Source organism: Cydia amplana, chromosome 4 (genome assembly GCF_948474715.1).
Source record: "Cydia amplana chromosome 4, ilCydAmpl1.1, whole genome shotgun sequence".
Taxonomy (NCBI): domain Eukaryota; kingdom Metazoa; phylum Arthropoda; class Insecta; order Lepidoptera; family Tortricidae; genus Cydia; species Cydia amplana.
Genome location: NC_086072.1, coordinates 11195078 through 11218511, shown reverse-complemented (window position 1 = coordinate 11218511; position 23434 = coordinate 11195078). Strand labels below are relative to the sequence as shown.

The 23434-nt window shown below is 36.9% G+C and overlaps 1 protein-coding gene across 1 annotated transcript; it reads left to right on the top strand.

The window, feature by feature from the left end:
* Nucleotides 1-9729: 9729 nt before the first annotated feature.
* Nucleotides 9730-14044, top strand: LOC134663268 (casein kinase II subunit alpha). Its single transcript, XM_063519680.1, has 7 exons — nucleotides 9730-9901; nucleotides 10031-10314; nucleotides 10560-10747; nucleotides 10837-11029; nucleotides 11277-11506; nucleotides 12468-12616; nucleotides 13038-14044. The coding sequence occupies exons 1-7, from the start codon at nucleotides 9889-9891 to the stop codon at nucleotides 13127-13129; spliced, it is 1149 nt and encodes a 382-aa protein (XP_063375750.1). The 5' UTR covers nucleotides 9730-9888; the 3' UTR covers nucleotides 13130-14044.
* The last annotated feature ends 9390 nt before the right edge of the window (nucleotides 14045-23434 follow it).

Genomic DNA, 23434 nt, shown 5'->3' with positions numbered 1-23434 from the left:
GATTTTATTGAATTTTATGAAACACTTATGTGATGAAGTCATCACTGAAACAAATATAGCAAAACAAATATATTTTATGTTGCACACGAGTAAAATGTGAATAAAATATTATCACCTAAAGTAATTTTTAGATATAGAGCCTCCCTTTAAGAACACTAACATAACATATATAGTGTGTCAATGGACAGTCTTATTTCAAACATAGACAGAGAGAGTCATAGTATCTTTGTCTTACACTAGTACTAGCACCCAAAAGAAAAGGATGAGTATAGTTTTTTTGTTCTTATTTACTGACAAATTGGTTTGACCATCTATATTTTAGATATTTTAAAAGTAATAAGCTGCAGCAATTGGCTACTTTCCTACTAGTCAAATCAGCTTTTTAAGAACTGTCAAAACGATTTGCTAATATGGAATTTATATGAAAACATGTGTAGTGACGTCACAGTCAACTCACCTACTTTTTATACTTCCATCCGATTTATTAAATAAAAATTGTGTTTATGAATAACTGCTATCTATGTTTTTCTAATAATTATCTGATGCTTTATTTCGTGCACGGTGTGAAATAATTTATTTTAAGTAGAGGAAAGTACCCAATTCAAAACTTGACAGTCAAATTTCTACGTATAAACATTAGTTGTAATGTAGGTAAGTACCTAAAGATCGTTTTTTATTTAACCTTTTTTTCTGTACCTTAGCATACATTAAACCAGGTATATTGTGGTAGTAAGAGTTGGCGGAACCTTTAGACACGCCATTTGCCAAGGAAAGGTTAAGTCTATTTTAGATATTTTATTTTATTTTATTTAGAGACTCTTAAACTGGGCGCGCACTTTCTTCTCCAACTGGCCAAATCCAATACGATCGAACGGTTCTCACCTAACACTAACCTAATTAATAATAGGCCAATCAAATTAGATCCAAAAATAGCGTTTTGAGCGAATAATTCCCAACAAGCTGGAAATTGTTTTAATACTTTCATTTGATCCTAAATGCGCGTAATCCGAGTTTGCTCCACCCCAGGAGGTGTGCATACGTTTTGGGAGCCTTAGGAGATAAATTGTTTCCCTGGATTTCCAAACCACTTGATGTAGAAGGAACCCACCATCAATTATAATGGCACTACCAGCAAGGTTCGGTGGACCAGACTCTGGTAAAAAGGAGTTTTCGGAAATTTAACATGATTATACAAATAAAAACTTTTTACAAAAAAAAAGAAAACAGACTTCAAAAAGGATGAAATAAAATATTATCCTTTTTGAAGTCTATGCGTTACCAACTGATATGTTTGAAGTCGGTGCCAAGCCAAATTTTGTTGCATACCATGATTTTGGTGCGATTCAATAAGGATGTACGTTGGATTGTCTTACACGACGACAATGAACGTACTTTCTGTAGGTACAGTTGACGTTAAAAATATGTTTTCACTTTTCGCCTTATTACAAAGGAGTAAGGTGCAAAAGTGTAAACATATCTTTGACGTCGACTGTACCTAAGAACACACGATCAAACCTTCTTGGCGCAGTCCGTACCATGTTTGTCGGCACATAGTGTAAATCCAATGCATTTTTTTGCCGTCGTATTTTTTAAAGAACATTTCTTACAAATGTGTGGGATTGGGACTGAGTTATTTCCCGTCCCTTATCCAGAGGACTACATTTCAAAATATAAAACAATTCAAGGAATTTACCTTTTTGCCAAATTTCACCTAAAGCAGTTCAGTTGTTTAGCCATGAAAAGGCGACAAAGAGGCAGACAGAATTACTTGCACATTTACAATAGTTATTATAAGTACAGTTCTAATGGGATTTATAGCCATAAAGCTGATTATTTTTGACTGGTATTGTTACTACTTGGCTTGGCACCGACTTCAAACATATCAGTTGGTAACGCATAGACTTCAAAAAGGATAATATTTTATTTCATCCTTTTTTTGAAGTCGGTTTTCTTTTTTTTTGTAAAAAGTTTTTATTTTACAATTTTTAGTTTTAACGCATTGTTAAGAGCGCGACGCATGAATTAAAAACGAGATCACGTTTAACATTAAATTCGTGTATCTATTACTTTAATAAATATGTAATCAGGAATTTTCTCGAGTCCATCTGGGAAATTATAATTCCTGTCACTATCACTACACTAAATCCATCCTCCGCCCCGCCACTGACCCAATCCCTCAACCCCCCCCGATCACTCAACCTCACAGCGCATCAACCCCTGATCCAGGAACCCCTCGACCCTGAAGCAACAACCCTTCAACCGCCAGTCTCCGACCCCTTAATCCCTAACCCTAACCCCCGATCAGTAGCCTTACCAGCTTACCACGAGTTTGACATTAATATATTCGCTAGCGTGTGTGTAACTTACTTTCTTTGCATCTCGCTCGTACTGGCATATTAGTGCGAGCGAGATGCATAAAAAGTAAGTTACGAAGACGTTCATAGCGAATATGTCAATCCCAAACTTGTGATATGGCTACTGATCAGGGGTAGTGTCGAACTCATGGTAAGGCTACAGTCGCACTACATCAAATTGGTGGTTTTCCGAAGCAAATGCTCGAGTTAGGTACTTTAGGAAACACCGAAATCACTTTACACGTGCCTTTAAAAATTGAGGAGTTCCCTCAATTCCTCATGGATTCCATCATCAGACCAGAACCAAAAATAATACGGAAACACCTTGGAGGTAACTTCTTCCAAACAAAAAAAGAATTACTCAAATCGGATCACAGGTGCCGGATTAATCGCTGACATACTACATTTTTAAAAATCATCATCATTATCATCAAAACAAAACAATCATCATCATCAGGTCTACTTCATCAAATTGGTGGTTTTCGGGAGAAAATGCTCGAGTTGCTTAAGAAAACACCCAAATCACCATGCATGTGCCTTTAAAAATTGAGGAGTTCCCTCAATTCCTCATGGATCCCATCATCAGAACAGAACCAAATTAATATGGGACCAACTTGGAGGTAGCTCCTTTCAAACAAAAAAAGAATTACTCAAATCGGACCACGGATGTCGGAGTAATCGGTGAACGTACATAAAAAAAAAATAGCCTAACCCGAATACAGAACCTCCTCCTTCTATGAAATTGAAGTCGGTTAAAAAATCGTACAATTTAGACTACGAATTCATACCTTTCGGATCCTCAGAGTCAGATATTAATTTTCATCATGATTAGAATAAATTTTCAGTCGGATTATCGATCTACAAGCAAAACACTGAAAAAGAGCAATGTATGCACACTTCCTGGGATGGAGAAAACTCGGATTACACGCATTTAGGACCAAATGAAGATATTAAAACGATTTCCAGCTTGCTGGGAATTAATTCTTCGAAAAAATGTAATGTGATAGGTCTATAAATTGACGATGAGAAAAAATATGAATTTTGGTGGTTGTGTGTGACCCCCACAGACAAGACATCCTCTAGACTGAGCATAGTAACGCTACCCCCTCTGCCACAAATATACGGTAGTTTTACTCCATGTTTGAGTCAAAGTGTCAGAATCCCGTGCCGTGATTGGTCCGTTCAAAGACACGGGATTCGCTCACCTCGTCCCCCGCACCCCAGTATTTTTGGCAGCATCGGTTTCATGAAATAATTGCTCTAAACTCCGTCTAGAGGATTCCTAGTCTATGGTGACCTCTGCTGCCTGACAATACTTAACCTCCCTTCCGATTGTTCGTGGTATACCTCTTCTATATATCTCTCTTCTCACTGAATAATATTAATCAGGTCTCGCAAAACTCGCAGCAACTAATAAATAACCCTGACCGCGATCACCTACATTACTACTCAGTACATTATACTCAAACGAGCGCGGCGGCGGTGCATAGAGTGCGCTGAGCGAGCCTGAAAGCTTTATGTACTTTATAGACCAAGCCTAATAGTCTCCAGATAGTGGACCTTGAGTTAGGAAGACGAAGTATCTACTATATTTTGGCCTACTTTGAAAATAGGTAATGATAATATACAAATCAAAGTACAGTTGTGGGCATCGTTATTATGTCGAATACCTACTAGGTACCTATTTAACTACCGGAAAATTATATACCTAGCGGCCTGTTACAGAACGTCAATTAAGCGTATCATATTGTTCCAATCATCTCATTCCCATGGTGGTTGGCAACTAAATTCCATGCTACTGATGAACGACATAGCATCAAAAGTTGCTGAGCGGGTAAGATTTTCAAAACTTAGCACAACTTTACTGTTAAGAGGAAAGAAAGTGTGCAGATGCAGTAGAACATTTAGATGACCTGAGCTGGTTAGCTACTTCTGCTGATGACGGTTTTTAGGGTTCACTACCAAAAAGGTACAAAAGGAACCCTTATGGTGCAACTCTGTCCGTCCGTCCGTCTGTCTATCACGTCGCTAAATATCTAGAAAACTAATTAAGCTATCGATTTCAAATTAGGAATAGTCATGAATAATGTGAATAACGCTAACCCAGACACATTGAAAGTGTTATTATATTTTTTTTTGTATAAAAATGCCCCATATGAATGGGGGGCATAATTTCAAAGTCTACTTACTAGGTCAAGTGGGGTATCGTTTGAAAGTAATTAAAACAGTTATTGTTCATTTGAAAACAATTCTTGATTTATTTTCCTGGTGAAAAAAATATATTTATGAAGGTAAATGTAAAAAAAATCTATACCACCGGTCACGCAAATTAATTAACCTATTTGCCGTTAGATGGCGCTGCTTAGTATACTTCTGGTCTAGTCTTGTGGTTACAGCATGTTACAGTTACATAAGATAATTGAATTTTGTATGTACCCTCGGTGCGCGTGTTAAACGAACTCGCACTTGGCCGTTTTTTTTTAAACTACAGCCGTGACATGGCCGTGACAGACAAGGCAGCTAAGTAACCTATAGATGCCTGCAACTCCAGCAGTGGTGTCACTTGCGCGTTGTCTTTATTTGTAGGTATAAATATGAATTTCCTGCTCGGACAAAGGGATGTTCCCACGAGTGAATCCCCGGGCGCTCTGGTAACCCTATTACCTACTATTAGTCATCATCAGGAACACAGCACTTACCTACAGTCTGACGTGCGAATCGTAACTTAATTTACACTTAATTTTTCCGCAAAGTAAAAAGGTAGATATGGTATACGGTATACCAATCTCTGGACAACCAAGGATTGAACGAGGATTTGGTGGTTTGGTGGTCTTCCATGCGTATGGATTCAGGATGTCGACTTGGTCGCATTTTTAACTTCCGCGCATTTAAGTGGGTATCCGTTGATGGCAGTGACATCCACATGCCGTTTGCGTCCGAGGCTTTGAACAGATCTACAAAACAATTTACAAATACAAAAACAAATTACAAATACAAATTTGGTCTACAGAAGAACCAACCGCAGTAGAAATGACCAGAAGGGCTACCGCGAAAACCGAAATTGGCAAGTTGCGGGGATCTTTCTCTTTTACTCCAATGAAGGCATAATTAGAGTGACAGAGAAAAATGCCCGCAATTTGCGAACTTCGATTTTCGCGGTACACCCGTGTTTCGGAATCTCAAAAAAGTACACATTCTACTTAGGGACTGAGAGTTATAAATATGTTGCGTTTATTCTTCTATATATAACTCCTTATAGCGGACAAACCATGGACAGGCAAGTCAAACTACAAAATCGCATCTTTTACGTGATTTCATTAGGTATTCAGTATACCTAGCTAGAGCTAGGGGTCACAAACCCGGTTTCACCGAAATCGAAAAAACCGGAAAAACCGGGTTTTCAGCCAATTCCCAGAACCGGGTTTTAACTTTGACAAAACCGGCTTTTTCGAGTTTTTCGATGTTACAGTTTAATTTACGTACCTACATAATAATACATTGTTTAATTATTTTGATGAGCAACAATTACGGTTCTTTAGTTGCAGATAGACTGCTTAGGTGCTTCTTGAAGTTGAGGCTTTTCTATCCAGGGTGATTTCGAGATATTTAGGAAGTTGTGGCCGATATGATTGCCCTGAGTTTTACTCTCAACTCCTTGGCCTGGCTTGCTCCTCGGCTCCTTGGCCAGTTTGTTGTACAGGTGAAAGTAGGACACCTCGCTCTTAGAAGTGCTGGGACACAAACGCCACCGGCAGAGAAAGTCGTGTAATGGATCCAGATCCTTTTCCAGGGTATTTTGTCCCTCTTCAAGCTATAATCTTGTGTCACTTGTGGCGAGGTCATCAGCATAAGCAAACTTCGGCGTTCCGCGAGGTGGTGTTAGGTAGGATACGACTCAACCATCGGAATTTTCAGACCTATGACAACTAATACTCGCCCATTGTTGAGAATGTGGGAAATCCACAGAATCCACTAGCACGTATAGTTCGGCGGCCACTGGAGTACTGTCCACTACTCTTGTTGTGAAGACTAGGTCCAGGTGGTGGTCACTTCTCCATCCAATAGATAAAAAAAAAATTTTTGAACGTTCATTTGCCTTTGTTAGAATCGGCTAAGAAAGTGTTGTTCCTATCTGCCCAGTCCATGGTCGCCTTCCTCATCAGATTTCCTAAATCCTCAGCTGATGTAGAATCTGGCTAATGAAAGTTGAACCTGAGATTTATTTAAAACTTTTTATATGGCAACTTTTTTTCCTATCAAATAAGCTGTCAGTTTCAAGCTGTCATTTAATTTCATAGTAATTTTATTGCCAGGTGCGGTTTTTATTGAAATTCCCGCGTTATCTCAGGCGCAACTTTCATTAGCCAGACTCTAGTAGCTGCTAACAAATCAAATCCCGGTAGGTAATTTACCTCGTTCAGCGAGTTGGGTATCATCAGCGGTGTGTGTTTCCTGAAGGAGGACTATGTCAACACTGTTGTCACGTAATATTTTGTGTAATATATTACAAATTATACGTAAATTCGAAATCACCGAAAAACCCGAAACCCGGTTTTGCTGTTTCACAAAAACCGAAAAACCGGCTTTATAAAAATACGCGCGGTTTTGTGACCCCTAGCTAGAGCCTACATATACATACCTGTACTTTTACTCTTTGGTATAGAATAATATAAATTCCAATGCAAAAATGCAGGGTATAGGTATTATGCCATAATGCTAATTATTAGTATTATTACACATGAATTAAACATGAAAACGGCTCAATTTTAAGAAATATAGGCTCGAAGAGTTGACCTCCCATAGAAAATTTGAATTTCGACCTGGCGCGGTCGGTAGAGAGGAGACGTGCCTCCACAGACTACACGCGCCTATATGGTTCAATTTTGACTATACTTGGTCAACCAGATCTTGACAATAGAAAAAGGCGGCCAATTTGAAAAATGTAGGCGCGAAGGGATATCGTCGCATAGAAAATTTGAATTTCGCGCCTTTCTTTACTGACAAGATTTGGTTGACCAGCTATAGCAAAAAAAGTATGACCTATTATATAATTATATAGTGTGTCAAAGGTCTGTTTGATTTCAAACATAGACAGAGAGAATCATACTATCTTTTTCTTACACTAGTACTAGCACCCAAAAGAAAAGGATGAGTATAGTTTTTTTATTCCTATTTACTGACAAGATTTGGTTGACCCAGTATAGCTGATCAAGCAAATCTTATCAGTAAAAAAAAGCGCGAAAGCAAATTTTCTATGGGACGATATCGCTTCGCGCCTACATTTTTCAAATTTGCCGCGTTTTTCTACTGACAAGATCTGCTTGACCAGCTATATTTACTGTCTGCTTGACATGACATAGATTCGTAGCTACCATATTATAGTATGTCAAGCCATTTCCGTCATTAAAAAAAAGCGGCAAATTTAAAAAATGTAGGCGCGAAGTAGGGTTATCTACCCATAGAAAATTTGAATTTAGCGCCTTATTCTGCTGACAAAGTTGTTTGACAGACTATACTTTTGAATGTTTTTGGCGCTTGCGTTCGACCTAGACCTAAATATCTATGCGTTCAACAAATTATGCGAATTTTGAACGGTCGTATAAAGCATCGATTTGTATCGATAATAGTCTAGCAGCAATCGATACTTTAATAATGTTTGTATTTGTTTCGCCAACGGCATGAAATAGTTGGAGAAAAATGTATCAATAAAGTGTACATGACCAGATTGTTAACCTACTATTAAGGCCCCAGTACACAATGGGCCATCGCCGGCCACTCCAAGGGACGCAGCCATACGGTAGAATTAAGGCTCCGTCACACAGGCGCGTTTTGCGGGCGGCGGGTGAGCGGGGCGCGCCGCTTTTACATATAAAACGCTCACGCCCCGCCCGGAATACGCGCCTGTGTGACGGAACCTTTAGATAGCAATATCACTTGCTCCCTCTAACGCATAAATGCGTCCCTTGGAGTGGCCGGCGATGGCCCATTGTGTACTGGGGCCTTTAGGTACTGGTACTCTTATGTAAAAAATTAAATACCTGCGGAATAGTTAACGTATTTTGTAATAGTAGTTTATGCAACAGTGATATAATAAGGGTTCTTAAAATTCAAGGGTCGAAGTTACAAAACGAGACGTAGTCGAGTTTTGTAAAAAAAGACCCGAGAATTTTAAGAACCAATTATGAGCTGTTGCATACATTACTTTTTCTATGACAGCTGCAGCAAAAAAAAAAAAAAAAAAGCTATTATTTAAAAAAAAGAGTTATTATTAAAAAAAAGAGTTATTATTAAAAAAAAAAGAGTTATTATTTAAAAAAAATTGAGTTATTATAAAAAAAAAAAGAGTTATTATTTAAAAAAAAAAGTTATTATTTAAAAAAAAAAGAGTTATTATTGTAAATGAAAACATACCTCTTTCAATCAAGATGATCGGAACTTGTATCTTTAAAAAAAATAAAGCAGTTGTATTATACTCATAAGATGACTGCTAGCAGTCATCTTATGAGCCTATAGACAAAGCATTCAAATGACATTGCTTTAGATATCACTGTCAGTCATTTAATTGACACATTTAAGTGCTGGAGTAGAAAAAATATATTAAATGATTGATATAGCTGGTCAACCAAATCTTGTCAGTAAAAAAAGGCGCGAAATTCAAATTTTCTATGGGACGAGATCCCTTCGCGCCTACATTTTTCAAATTTGCCGCCTTTTTCTACTGTCAAGACCTGGTTGACCAAGTAGATGGTCAAGCAAACCTTGTCAGTAGAAAAAGGCGCGAAATTCAAATTTTCTATGGGACGATCTCTCTTCGCGCCTACATTTTTCAAATTTGCCGCCTTTTTCTACTGACAAGATTTGCTTGACCATCTATAGTTTGTAAGTATGTTATTCTTCGATAGATTTTGTTAACTTCTGGCTAAAAAGAATTATGGATTGTTAAGTGGATTTTTGCAAACTTGTGAATAATATGCAACAAAAGTGCCACTTTGTTGGTATAAAAATTGGTCTTATTTAGATTATAAATAACGACATAAAATAATCGTTTTATTTCACAAATCGATGTTATGCGTTCCGATTCTGGCCGTTTGAATCGATTGCAATCTAATCTTAGCGAGTCAGTCACAAAATGGTGCTGAGTGGCGGGAGGTTATAGCATAGGTAGATGGGCGTCCATCTTGAATTTTACTAGATTTGAGCCGGTTCAATTGTGATAAAAGTGTATTTTGTAGCTTTGACTGTACGTTAATTGTTAGTTTTAAAAGATTTCATGTCTTCTGTTACTTGTTGTCGTTTAAGATAGGTTTGACTACAGTAATGTTTTAGGTATGAACATGTACTTTACTGAACCATTCGAACATTTGACGAGTAATGGCGTGCGTTTTTTCTCTCCACAGACACTTTCAAATATTTCATGACTAACCTAATTTAACAATTAGTTTATATCTATGAAATGGACGTTAATTGTAGATTGTGAAAACTAATTGTTACTGCGACATATTAGTGGTTCCAGCTCATAATCGTATCGAGCTGGATGTCGTTTTTAGGTTATACATCACAATACTCCTCCGTGGCTCATAATCTAAGTGACAAATCGAATCAGCATTTCAACTTGAACGTTAAAGTGATATTGTGTTAATATGTTGGAGTGACGTGTTACATATTTCTGTTTGCAGTATCATTACTCAAGACATATGCAATTTCCGGAAAGACTATCGTCGACAAAACCTTAGGTTGGCAGAGGTATAGTACGATGGCAGTACCTAGTAGAGCGCGGGTATACGCCGATGTCAACTCACAGAAGCCGAGAGAGTACTGGGACTATGAGAGCTACGTAGTTGATTGGGGCAATCAGGACGACTACCAGCTGGTTCGCAAACTCGGCCGCGGAAAATACAGTGAAGTATTCGAGGCAATAAATATCACAAATGACGAGAAGTGTGTAGTAAAAATATTGAAGGCAAGTTTTATTCTGTTTTATTATAGTCAAAATATACTTTATTCATGTAGGCCTAGCAACAAGCACTTATGAATCGTAACATACTTATAAATTATCTTTAGCTAATTATCAGAGCAATTTATTTATTATACAAATCAAATTAAACACATATTTTGGATGGTTGCATAAATGTCTACAGATCACCTTATTAATCAGCAGTATTGTGTTAATCGATTACTATTTCTAATTAAAGATTTTATTTTTAGCCTGTTAAAAAGAAGAAGATAAAAAGGGAAATTAAAATATTAGAAAATTTAAGAGGAGGCACAAATATTATAACTTTACAAGCGGTTGTCAAAGATCCTGTGTCTCGAACTCCAGCACTTATTTTTGAACATGTGAACAACACTGATTTTAAACAGTTGTATCAAACATTGTCAGATTATGATATAAGGTATGAAATTGTCTAAAATTATAAAATAATACTTTTTTGCAATAAAATACTTGAGAACAGTGCACTTACTTGTATGTTTTCACTTTCAGATATTATTTGTATGAACTTCTGAAGGCATTAGATTACTGCCACAGTATGGGCATCATGCACAGAGATGTTAAACCTCACAATGTGATGATTGACCACGACAACAGAAAGTTGCGTCTTATTGACTGGGGTTTAGCAGAGTTCTACCACCCGGGGCAAGAGTACAATGTTCGTGTGGCGTCTAGATACTTCAAGGTGAGACATTTGTGCTTGGATCAACAAACTGTTTTTAATACAGTTTTTTCACACAATTTTTAATGTATTACTGGCTAGGGAGCTATAAGTTTATTGTAACCACAAATACAACAATTAATACATTATTATTTACTTTAGTAGATCACATCTGATGGAAAGTGTCAACAGTACCTAAGAGAAAACTTGAAAGATACCAATATAATATCTTGTTTCTGTCAAGTAAATTTTTGTACGCCCACTATTTCAGGGTCCTGAGCTCTTGGTGGATTATCAAATGTATGACTACTCATTGGATATGTGGTCACTGGGCTGCATGTTGGCATCCATGATCTTCCGCAAGGAACCATTCTTTCATGGTCATGATAACTACGATCAGCTTGTTCGGATTGCAAAGGTGCTGGGCACTGAAGAGCTTTTTGAATATTTGGACAAATATCATATAGAACTGGATCCACGGTTTAATGATATACTTGGCAGGTTTGTATATTTGAATGTACATACTTTTATTTGCATATATAGTTTGTCAAAGGACTGTCTCATTTCAAACATAGAGAGAATCATACTATCTTTATCTTACACTAGTACTAGCACCCAAAAGAAAATGATGAGTATAGTTTTTTTTGTTCTTATTTACTGACAAGCTGAAAGCGCTGGTGGCCTAGCCGTAAGAGCGTGCGGCTTGCAATCCGGAGGTCGCGGGTTCGAACCCCGGCTCGTACCAATGAGTTTTTCGGAACTTATGTACGAAATATCATTTGATATTTACCAGTCGCTTTTCGGTGAAGGAAAACATCGTGAGGAAACCGGACTAATCCCAATACGGGCCTAGTTTACCCTCTGGGTTGGAAGGTCAGATGGCAGTCGCTTTCGTAAAAACTAGTACCCACGCCAATTACTGGGATTAGTTGCCAAGCGGACCCTAGGCTCCCATGAGCCGTGGCAAAAATGCCGGGACAACACGAGGAAGATGATGATTTACTGACAAATTGGTTTGACCAACTATATAATTTAATAAAAAATATCTGTGTGTTCGAGCTTCGCTCGGAAAACATATAAAAACTCGAAAATACGCGTTTTCCCAGAGATAAGACCTAGCCAGATCGATTTTTCGCCCCCGAAAACCCCCGTATAGCAAATTTCATCGAAATCGTTAGAGCCGTTTCCGAGATCCCCGAAATATATATATATATATAAATAAATAAATAAATAAACAAGAATTGCTCGTTTAAAGGTATTAGATTGTGGACTCGGCAACTGATAGTCATTTGTTTATATTGTTATTGTTTGCCATTTAACATATTATTTTTGTTTGACATCATATTACAATGAATGCATGGAACCATCTCTTCTTGAATTCATTATTTGTATGCCAAATGGCCATACAACAGTGACCATAAATTATTGTATAAGAGCTATATATATTTTTTTGTATTTACAGGCATTCCCGTAAGCGGTGGGAACGATTTGTCCACTCTGAAAACCAGCATCTGGTTTCTCCTGAAGCTTTAGACTTCCTTGATCGTCTTCTGCGTTATGATCATTATGAACGCTACACTGCGCGAGAGGCAATGGACCACCCATACTTCTGTAAGTACATCTTAATAATTATAAGTTATTAATGTACTTCATCATTATGTCATTATAAATAAGTATTGTAGGATTTGTAGGTGTAGGTTAATGTATATTGGACTAATACTGAATAGTCATTTCAATTCTTAACACTATTACTCAGTTACTGCTGTGCTTTTATTATGTTACTGATTCATTATGAGAAGGGAGGATGAGACGGAACTCAATTAGGAAAGTGAAAACAGGTACAATATGCCTTTATAATTTAATAATCAGTAGTTATTGTTTTTCTTTTTTATTAATACTGAAACTACATTTAAAATAGTTGTCTTATTAAAGAAGAGGACTTTAAATCTTATAGTCCCCTTAATCCCATATAAGAAGCTAATAATACTATGATTTTGAAGAGCTGAGTGACATGATTATTTTTCAATTACAGATCCAATTGTAAAGGAGCAGGGCCGGCTGAAAGTTGAATCTAACTCTCCGACTCCCAATGCATTGCAAGGACCAATAAATACTGCAGCATAAACTGTTACAAATAAATAGTAACACTTTATATGCTATGTATTGAATATATACTTGTACAAGATTCCAGAAGAGACACTAAACACCAAACGAGAGCCGCTGACAAAGGAGTGGACTACCCGGAGTGACACATGTGTGAAAGCAACCATCTTTGAGAACCAACAAGTAATTCCATTGTTTGATAAATGGAAATAGTTTGGAAAGACAATATAATTTAGTGTTTAATATTAGTAAATCTGGTTTATTGATTATTTTAAAGTGTTTCATCTCTGTGGTAAAACTACTAAAACAAGTCTATGAAAGTGAACATGAACTAAAGCTGCATATTTATTTTTACTGTTACTTTGAGGTATCAAGTGGTGGGTTTTAAATGTTTTAAAGTTATGAAGAATTCGTTTTTATAATACAAAATTGAATGTTAATGAACAAGATGAAATGTACTTCAGAGTTTTATTGCACTTGAAATTTGCATTTATTAACCTATGGTATTGATACTGTAATTACTTGTATGATATAATAAATAACACCTACTGCGTACCGTTTTGCAAGTACTGGTTTAACTGGTTAGCAGCTTTTCGTTGATCACATTTAAAATTTTGTATTTATGTAATAGAAGTAAAATGTAGATATGTGTAATATAAATACAAAATTTTAAAAATATCAATTGTTTTCTTTTTTATTACATTTTGGTAACGAAGACCAGTAACTTATAATTAATAGACAATGTCGGATTAAATCTTGTTTTTATTAGTACCTATGTTCTTAGTAAGTTACGTTAGCTGTCCTTATATACATATAGAATAAAGTCTATCTTCAATTTAAAGGTGAGCCTCATTATTATTTATTTTTTTATTATGATAACTGCAAGTTGTTGCATCAAAATTTTCTTAATAAACAATACTAACTTTTTTGCCTGAACATTTTTTCGACTTGTAAACCAAATTGCCACTATATTTTAAGGTTGGTTGTCATAGTATTATTGCAGGTATTGAAGGTGTTAAAATTTTAGGAACCAATACCTAAAACTAACCTTTTAACCGCCAGACGGCGAAGGAATATGCCGTGCTCCCGACGCCAGGCGATCGCAATTATTTAAGGGAAATTGAACTTTACGGAGTCCCGCGTAAATCCCTATTACATTGGCGAAGTTGTCGGCTGTAGCCGTCGTCCGTGGCAAGACTTTCTGAGAAAAGGTTTACCATTGACCGCCACAGCCGACTGTGGCGGTCAATGGTTACGATTAGGACAGATATGGCCGCTAGGTGGCGACAGCGCCACGCGCGGCTTATGGCTAGCCACCAAAATTGGTGTGATATATTATGGTACCATCGAGCTGATCTAATGATGGAGACAGGAGGTGGCCATAGGAACTCTGTGATGAAACAACGCAACCTAATTATGCTAGGGGTTTTTAGAATTGTCTCGATGAGTATTAGTTGTCTGTCGTAAGAAAAGTACAGTCAGCGATAAAAGCTTGTACCAAAAATGAATATCATTTGCCATTTCGGCGCCATGCTTGCCATCCGGCGCCTAGAGCGGCCGCTCCACTCGCTCTACCCTAGATCGGGCCCTGCATTTATCAATTGTATATATATTAAACATGTAGATTGTAGGTACCTAATTCAAACAATCTCAGAAACATATAAAACCAGCCAAGTCCGAGTCGGACTCGCGTACGAAGGGTTCCGTATCATTACGCAAAAAAAAAATACGTTTGGTGTATGGGATTGCACTTAATAATATTTAATAGAAAAGAAACCGACTTCTCTAGTAAGTTTGGCATCATTATAATTTTATTAATTTGGTTTTTTTTTTTTCAGAATAAGTTAAACAGCATAATAGTAAAAATACCAAACCACTGCTAACTTAATATTAAAAGAAAAAAAATACAATTTTAACAAATTACAATATTAACATCTATAAATAAATAATTGGTACATTTTTAAACTGTAGAAGGACGTGCCTACATCTTCTCACAAAACCTAACATTATCACGCACAACCACCTGTCTTGTCATCTATAAATAAAATACCTCTGACAGTTATCATTATATAAAAAAAACGGTCAAGTGCGAGTTCGTTTAACTTGCGCACCGAGGGTTCCGTACAATCTTTAAAATTTTTCTTGCAGGTAGCTATAGACTTGAATAGAAGTTAACTAAGCGTAATTGTGTACAGCGCCATCTATCGGTAAATTGACTAACTAATTTGTGCGATCTGTATGTATGTTGGTTTTTCAGGGATAATTATTCCATATGTGAACCGATTTAAACCATTTCTGTTTTATTTGAAACTTGAAAGAAGGTAGTTTTGATGTAATCTCATAGATATTTCAAGTATAATGAAAATGAAAAATATTAAACTTCGGTCGGACATTGAAATTAAAAATAAATTATATAAAATAAATTAAATGAACTAAAATACATACATAATATTATAACACTGATTTAAACTTTCACGATTTTTACACATTATTAAATTATACAACGGGACTTAATCGCGTATCTAAGTTTTAAGATTTACCTCCGACGTTTCGAGGACGGCGTTGTCCCCGTGGTCTCGGAGAAGACTGGCTTAAGTTGACATCAGCATCGTCTAACCGCGCGAGTTTTTCGAACTACCCGCACTTGGTCTTGTTTATCCGCTTGAACGTTTTGCGCACTAGGGATGTCACTCTGTCGACACACAACACTAACGATATTCGATTTATCGACTGTCGATATTCGTTTACGCTTACATTTACTAATGACTGGATTCCATGTGGATGAGATCTTGAAACCCTCGTCCCGATTGAAATTACTATGTTTTTTGATTTCAATGGCTTCCCGTACTTTCCTGCTGTAGAAATGACGATCCGTGGACAGGATTTTAGGGTTATGCAGCTCAATCCAGTGGTTTGGTCCTGACTCCAGTAAATGCTCAGCCACGGCAGACTTGTTCACCTGACGATTTTTGACAGCTGCAATATGTTCCTTAACTCTTTCTGCTATTGTGCGCTTTGTTTCTCCGATATAGGAACTACCACAACTGCAATCAATTTTGTAAACGCCAGGTGACTGATACGGAATAACGTCCTTCGGTGACCTTAGGCTCCCTGCTCAATCGGGACGAGGGTTTCAAGATCTCATCCACATGGAATCCAGTCATTAGTAAATGTAAGCGTAAACGAATATCGACAGTCGATAAATCGAATATCGTTAGTGTTGTGTGTCGACAGAGTGACATCCCTAGTGCGCAAAACGTTCAAGCGGATAAACAAGACCAAGTGCGGGTAGTTCGAAAAACTCGCGCGGTTAGACGATGCTGATGTCAACTTAAGCCAGTCTTCTCCGAGACCACGGGGACAACGCCGTCCTCGAAACGTCGGAGGTAAATCTTAAAACTTAGATACGCGATTAAGTCCCGTTGTATAATTTCATAATATTATATTCTCAACAAGCATCTCCTTATAAATACGTACAAATTAAATACTATCCATTTCAGGACTTTATTCCACTCGTACAAGTAGTAACCTAATTGGTACCTATAGGTACTATTGGGACAGCTCGGGTTCAAATTAAATACTTTCCTTTGGGTTCCTTGATTTATTGGTTTTACATTTTCATTTCCGCTTCACACAATATCCATCCATGTAGTCTATAGCTAATTCACATGAGATAAATCATAAAACTCTTTATATTATCACACCATGATCACCGCGTCGTCTACCTAGTTGTCCTCTGTCCTTTTTTTTCTAATAACCTTTTTAGTTCTGACATCTGTCACATTTTCCCGCGCATCGCGCTTTAGTTTTTTTTTAAAAGGCCTCCCACTAATAAGGCGCGTTCACATTTACTTACAATTTGATATAAAGATAAAACCATAAAACTAAAATTAACTATGAACGCGATGTTGGAACCTAACAGCTTCGGCCATCCTCTTTAAGCGAGTCCCTTCGCTTAGATTGTTGTCACAACGCAAAACTATCTAGCTTTATATAATACTATTTTTAGAGATCAACGACGACACGTTCAACATAGGTATAATGATTGAACTTTGCTTCGAATGACAACATAACATCAACATACAATTTATACGTTACCTAAAACAAATGAAATAAAAATTATCAACAATCAACAAAAATGACGTCTGTTTCAGACGATACGCATTCGCTGAGGTACATACAACAGGTAGTACAATAACTACATCGGCCATCCTCTTTAAGCGAGTCCCTTCGCTTAGAATACTTTCACAAAGAAAACTACCCAAGTATAATACATACTATGCTCAGAAATCAACGATAACAAATTCAGCACTTAAACTTTGCGTCTACATACACATCAACATACATTTAACAAATGAAAACAACATTCGATGTCTATTTCAGACGATAATCATAACGACGATTATATCGGGTGGAACAGAACGAAGGACTTTTATGCAAACAGGGCATTGTTTAGCTTTAGGGTATGTACGTTATTTTTCACTCATTAATCACGTTAATATTTCTAGCCGTTTGTGACATACACTTTGTTAAACATTAGTGCAAAAATCTGCATGTTTCAACCCTAGCAACTTGGATCTACAAGTATCGAATGTAGTCAAATTAATGTGTCAATTTAAAATGTAAATAACTTTGTAGTGGAAGGGTTGTCACTGATATACAATATTTCATTTTAATGATTTTGTTTTACTCTTTAATCCAGCTTTACGATTAAAACAACTCAATTGTAGAACACTTAGATCACTATCCTTTCAACTCAAGTGTATAGAAATGTTCCAACCTGTATAACTGGTAAGTACTATAGACATTAACATATATGAAACAGTTTATGAAATCTTGCAAATGTTACAAACATATATTATTAGTAGGTAGATATTACAATGCAAAATATATTTTTGTTAATACCCCATCTTCATGTGCAAACATGCTTACTCACTTTCAGTAGCGCTATGATCGGATGCATCCGATTCTAAATCACGAGAAAACACCATACATGGTTGTATTTTGTCAATAGCCTCATACTTCCTACCGTTCCTTCGAATACGGTAGTGACCCAGGGACCCTGGTACTGGTATTCCTGGTGGGGAGTTTCTTCTAGTGATATGAAGCAAACCCTCTTAGCCGTTCCACGGGACTCTTTGGTGCAGTCTTATGTTTGGTCGTATATACGCACCAGTACATCGGTGATGTGAGACAAACTGGAACACCGAAGCAGCTTATGCGCTCTCATTACTCGAACGGTTATCCCAGGCTTGGTGTCCCACACAGCTCTTATACTCACAAATTTAGTGGATCCGTCGACAAACTATAGCAAATATATAACTATTAGCTTTCTTCTATCCGTCTTAGGTGCAGTTCTAACGGCATATCCCCTAATGAAATGCCTGAAATACCCAGGTACTTAGAGAAACTGGCGTTTTTCAGGTTGGTTAGTCGGTTGGGGAAACTCAGAGACTACAATCTGTCTTCCTACTAACAAGCCAGATTCCCCGAGTACTTACCCTAAATCTAGGAATTCAGTGAGGAACAAATAACATTTATGTACTCAATTTAGAATGAGACCACCTTTCTTCAAATTGCAGCACCTCTCCTCCAATCTCTGATTACCTTCGGTAAAGTAGGTACTCTGGACTCGCATGTCATCCACGTGAACTAAAAATGTCTATATAAACTTTTGCATATTTTACCTGAGCGTCTCGGAGTATCTTGTGAATAGATCCATTCAAGGTCCAGCGAAGTTAACATCAATTCGGGGTAATATTTTGTCGTCTAATACAATACTAGCTACTACTAAGGTTAGCATAAGACGAGAATTCTCTGACAATACCACTGACGACCATTTTCCTGAACCAAATCTCTTGACAATATACCCGTATACAACTGGTTAGGAGTCTTCTAGATCGATTACCATCTCGGCACTGTCAGTGAATCCTAGGTCTTCAGGCCAAACAGAAAAGCCATTCTTATGATGTATACGAGTACCTGTTTCAGTTTTGAACACTAATCTCAGTCTATTCCTGGTTACAATGCAGTTATGCATTAATGTCGGCGATTAATAAGGTTCCCTTTTTTTGGTAGTCATATTTGGTAGTTACAAACTAAGAGAGCGCCACTTCGTTTCTTGTCTCATACATATATACCAGGTAGGTACTACTGGTACAATGTACCTAAAATAGATTATCTTCATCCCGCAGCGGGCCGTTCACGTATACCACAGAAAGCAAACAACTATAGAAATGTAACTTACGCTTGAAACGAGTGGCATGAGTAAGATTAGCTTCGCAATCGGATCACAGAAAATAATTGTCAGTTCACTACGGAAGTTTATGCGTGTAACTAATCCATTTTAAATTTAAAAAAATGAAGTTGTGCTCTGTTCACGAGGGGAAAAGCTAGCTTAATAACACAAATATCACCCATGAAGGCGTTGCATGCCATCGATCAGTCTTATTTCTTTAACTTTTTTTAAATATATTTTTTTCGTAATCAGTTTTCTGCATCTGACTTTTTTTTATTTTATTACCCAATACAAAATTTAATTTTATGTGTATACGATAAGGTCGATATCTATTTAGCTTTAAACCGTCGATAGTTCTTGAATAATATTCAATCGATTTATCTTAACCATTACTGCTCACTACTCAAACGTGCGAGAAAAGTACCAAAAACTCCAAGTGTAAAAGAGATGAAGCATAGACGCTGGTTGTGACATCTTTTGTGGAGTAGTGGAACTGCAGCGTGTGTATAGATCAACTATTTGATGCTAGATGGCGCTATTTTCAAACCAAAAGTGTGTAGTGCAATTTCCACAATGTTTCTTTATTTATAAAGTTCAATTATCATGGCGGGCTTATCATGGCGGGCGATGGCTTCTAATCTCTTTTGTAATAAGATAGTATGGGCCAAGTTTTGGCGACACCGGTTCTTATAGTACCTAACCATAGACCTGTAATATTAAATCATTGCACCTAACCCAGACTCAGACTCAAGTCGCTTCCCTAGTTTTGTTTTTCCGTGACGTATCGTATTCTGACGTATCTGTTACCAGCCTTACCAGCCAACATATAAGCGGTCTTGTGTAAGTTAATCCGGTATTATAGCAATAATAACATCCGGTTTTTCAGTAAAGGAGTGCACTACTAAAGTTGGAGAGCTGAAACGTAATCATCTACAATTTATACTTCAATGTGTTTCCTGTGTTCCCTGGACTTCAGCTTTACAATAGAGATGCCTATAAGCGTCAAACTCTTTTCTACACCCCTCTACAAAGGCAAATTATCAAGATAATGAATTAGGATCCCTAGAACTTTTGTTGTAGTAACTCTAATGAAGGAGCACTCACTTTCCAGATCGATGAGACATGTGTTAAATTAATTTTGTCATTCATAAGTTTTTTTTCTTTTTGGGTCGCTATTGTTAATAGTCACTACGTAAACTTAACGTGATTGACTTTACTGGCTATGTGAATGTCATTCATATGATGTTAGTATTTTTATTTCCAAAAACATTCTGCCGTCAAACGTCTTGACCAATCACAAAGCATGCATTTTACCACAGACATATGTCATTTGAGGTAACCTATTATTTATAATAATGCTACGAACATCCGCCATATTGTCAGTACTGAAATACTTGAACACTTGCGCTCTGTGCTACCTGTGCACCACTGTGCACCTACTTTAATTGCTTTATCCTCAATTCCTAAGATATCTTCCTTATCTTTATACTTAGACCGATTTAACAAATAGAATAAAAGACTAGGTAACCCCTGGTACCAAGTATTAGCTACCCCGCTTAGTTTGGGTAACGCATAGTGGATTGTTGCCTTATTTATCATTATATATATATTTTTCAGCCCGGCCATATGTTTCGGCACATTCCGCTTTCCTTAGCCAATCTAGCCCGGTCTGTACTTTTGTCTATCACATTGGTATTATAGGGTAACTTATATTTATCCAAAACCCTGACCTTGTAACAAATACTTATAAACTAATCTAATATAGCATTAGTCTCTGATTGTTTACTTGTTCCTCAATCAAGGTAGTGATGATCCCGATGAAGATGTTGAATAATCCCTCAGCCTTGTCGTTGTTGTTGTTGCTCTGACAGCACTGCAGCGACTGACTCATCCTTGAATCCTCATCCATATCCATTAGTACTGGGTTCTCCATCCTTGAACCCATTGCCCTCCACATTATCTGAAAATAAGATTCACGGCCTAGTCCTTGGCCTCCCTCCCCTCCTTCCCCTCAATTAATCCATCCTTATCCATATCCATTAGTGCCGGGTTCTCCATCCTTGAACCCAATGCACATGTTCATGGCCTTGGCCTTCCTGATGTCTTAGCCCTTCCCCTCGACTAAGTCCACCAATATCCAGTCCCTGACGTACTGACCCTCCTCCTTGGTCAGTTCCGCCAGTATCCATTCCTTGACGTACTGACACTCCTCCTTGGTCAGTTCCGTCATCCATCCTGAAACTTCCAAGCATATGTCAACCTCTAGTATTTTTTTTTCACACTTTCCAGTCTCTTACTCTTTCTACATAGGTATATTATACAAAAATTATATATCTACATATATTACTCAAACAAAGACTAGGTAATTATTTTTGACAGATAAAAATTAAGAATCAAATATAATAGTCACTAGTGTTCACATAAACACATACATACAAAGACCACTTCTTCAGTCAGGGGATGTCACTTAATATTTGTGTATTTTTAAAATACAAATCCATTTCCTTGGCTGTGCATGTACCTTTGTTTAATTCATTTTCAATTACATGTTGCCAGTGCAGCATTATCAAAATCTAAGTAAATATGGTAACTTAAGACTCAATCCAACACCAGATGACTGATGTTAAACTGGCAATGTTAGAAGTGTTACAACAATAAATACATTTGTAGTAACATTGTACTATTACAAAAATAATCTGTAACACGCACACACACACATACATGGTACACACATACATGGTACACACATACATGGTACACACTATAATAATATCATCTCATAATGCCATCATGTTTCTGTATCCTTTTATGAAACCGAAGAATCTCAACTGTGTGAACCAGGATGTTGGACACCTGGACGGTGAGAATGTCAAATATGAAATTTAATCAATTCGACTAGGTACCTTTAATAAATTGTAACATGGGTGGGTAACTTGTACTTGACTCATTGCATGTTTTAACTAAACAATAACAACATAGTTATAGTGTCAATCATGAAGTAGTAGATCATCATATTATCATTTTCTTTTATTGCCAAATATGAGAGGCTAATTTTGTAAGATAATACATATGGGTAAAAAAATTAGTAACCAACTCAAAGTACCTTGTGATTTGTTTACCTTTGATTGAAATGTGGGGCCAAAACTGCAAAACTGCTTTTACAATAACTGATCAAGTTGGACAACAAGACTCTTGCTCCCAAAAGAAACTATCTTATGTCCTCATCTTTATAAGGCAATGTTAAGCATGCAGGCATGTTATGTGTAGAAATTGTTGACATGAAATGAATCCTATTAATTCTACAAAATGAATTAAATAACAAGTAAATTTTAGTTACCTACAAATCTTTCCAGTCCCAATGACAGGTACAAGTTAATGCATAATTGGAATGTAAGAAAGTGCAGTAAGGAAAAAAAAACTGTTTCTTGCAATTATTCACTAGTATAAGCCTGTACTTCAATCTGTTATATTGATAAAAGCACTCAAAACAATCAATAGTTTATCTTATAATCACTTTCCTTTCCAGTTTATTTTTAACAATATCCGAGAATCCTTATCATGTTGAATCGTTTCACTCCATTACAAAGTATGTATTCCAAAATAAAGACTGTTTACCTGCTGTTCTCCGGGATGTGGACGTGATTTAAGGCGATTCACATGAGAGTAGCCCATGTAGCCTTACGCTCCCACTTGCTGAACTATTGGGACAGCTCGGGTTCAAATTAAATACTTTCCTTTGGGTTCCTTGATTTATTGGTTTTACATTTTCATTTCCGCTTCACACAATATCCATCCATGTAGTCTATAGCTAATTCACATGAGATAAATCATAAAACTCTTTATATTATCACACCATGATCACCGCGTCGTCTACCTAGTTGTCCTCTGTCCTTTTTTTTCTAATAACCTTTTTAGTTCTGACATCTGTCACATTTTCCCGCGCATCGCGCTTTAGTTTTTTTTTAAAAGGCCTCCCACTAATAAGGCGCGTTCACATTTACTTACAATTTGATATAAAGATAAAACCATAAAACTAAAATTAACTATGAACGCGATGTTGGAACCTAACAGTACCTACTGATATAGAT

Excerpts from the sequence above, each read along its gene's own strand:
- LOC134663268 (XM_063519680.1), top strand. Across the intron at positions 10,315-10,559 it reads GTGTAGTAAAAATATTGAAG|CCTGTTAAAAAGAAGAAGAT; the intron begins GCAAGTTTTATT and ends TTTTATTTTTAG. Across the intron at positions 12,617-13,037 it reads AATGGACCACCCATACTTCT|ATCCAATTGTAAAGGAGCAG; the intron begins GTAAGTACATCT and ends TTTCAATTACAG.